Source organism: Myotis davidii, unplaced genomic scaffold, assembly GCF_000327345.1.
Source record: "Myotis davidii unplaced genomic scaffold, ASM32734v1 Scaffold14605, whole genome shotgun sequence".
Taxonomy (NCBI): domain Eukaryota; kingdom Metazoa; phylum Chordata; class Mammalia; order Chiroptera; family Vespertilionidae; genus Myotis; species Myotis davidii.
In genome coordinates, this window is record NW_006296331.1 from 1 (window position 1) to 860 (window position 860).

The window sequence follows — 860 nt, forward strand, 5'->3', positions numbered from 1 at the left end:
CTCCCTGTCCAGGCCTTGGGCCCTGGGTGGTGGAAAGATCACAGGACCTGGGGAGCTCTGGGTCCCTGAGACATGGGTCCCACTCAGGATCACACTTTGTGTCCCCAGCCCCTGAGGCCCTGGCACCTCCCTCTCTCCTCTTCCTTCCTGACAGACAAACCCCACATCCAGATTCTGGAGCCACTGGTGTCTGGCCGCCGAACACAGCTAGCTTGCAGCCTGCCAGGGGCCTGTGAAAGGGAACAGCATTTCACCTTCTCCTGGGTGGGAGCCGCTGTGGGCTCGCTGAACCCCCAGACCCTCCGCTCCTCCTCCTCGGTGCTCACCTTCACCCCGAGGCCCTGGGACCATGGCACCAGCCTCACCTGTCAGGTGAAACGGGAATGGCCTCAGTTGACCACACAGAGAACCATCCAGCTCAATGTCTCCTGTGAGTGTTGGAGGGGGGGCTGGATCTGTGTTGGTAATGGCACTGGCCAGTGTGTGTGTGTGTGTGTGTGTGTGTGTGTGTGTGTGTGTGTGTGCAGGAGGCTGAGCTAACCTGAGAACACCCGGACATGGATCTGCGTGTAGGTGGGGAGTGTTCCCACTGCCCCTCCTTGGGATTGGGGTGACATCCATCTGAAGGGGGGGCCCTGTCTTTCTCTCCCAGATGCCCCAGGGAACCTCACCATAGGCCTCTCCTTCAGGAATGACACAGGTAGGAAAGAACCCCTCCTCTCTGGGCGGGAACCTGCCCCCGGGCCCTGGTGGGGCAGAGGGAGGAGTGGGAGTTTGAATGGGATGAGACATGGGAATGGCAGGGATGAAAGTCATCACCAGAGTCCCTCACCTCTGGTGGGTGGGTGCCGGCATCTGTG

General features: G+C 60.6%; 1 protein-coding gene across 1 annotated transcript; it reads left to right on the forward strand.

Moving 5' to 3' along the window:
* Positions 1-55: 55 nt before the first annotated feature.
* LOC107184324 (sialic acid-binding Ig-like lectin 14) lies at positions 56-700 on the forward strand (the record flags this gene model as incomplete). Its single annotated transcript, XM_015568863.1, has 2 exons — positions 56-430; positions 653-700. Coding segments are annotated over exons 1-2 (406 nt in total), but the record flags the coding sequence as incomplete, so codon positions are not given.
* Positions 701-860: the final 160 nt, after the last annotated feature.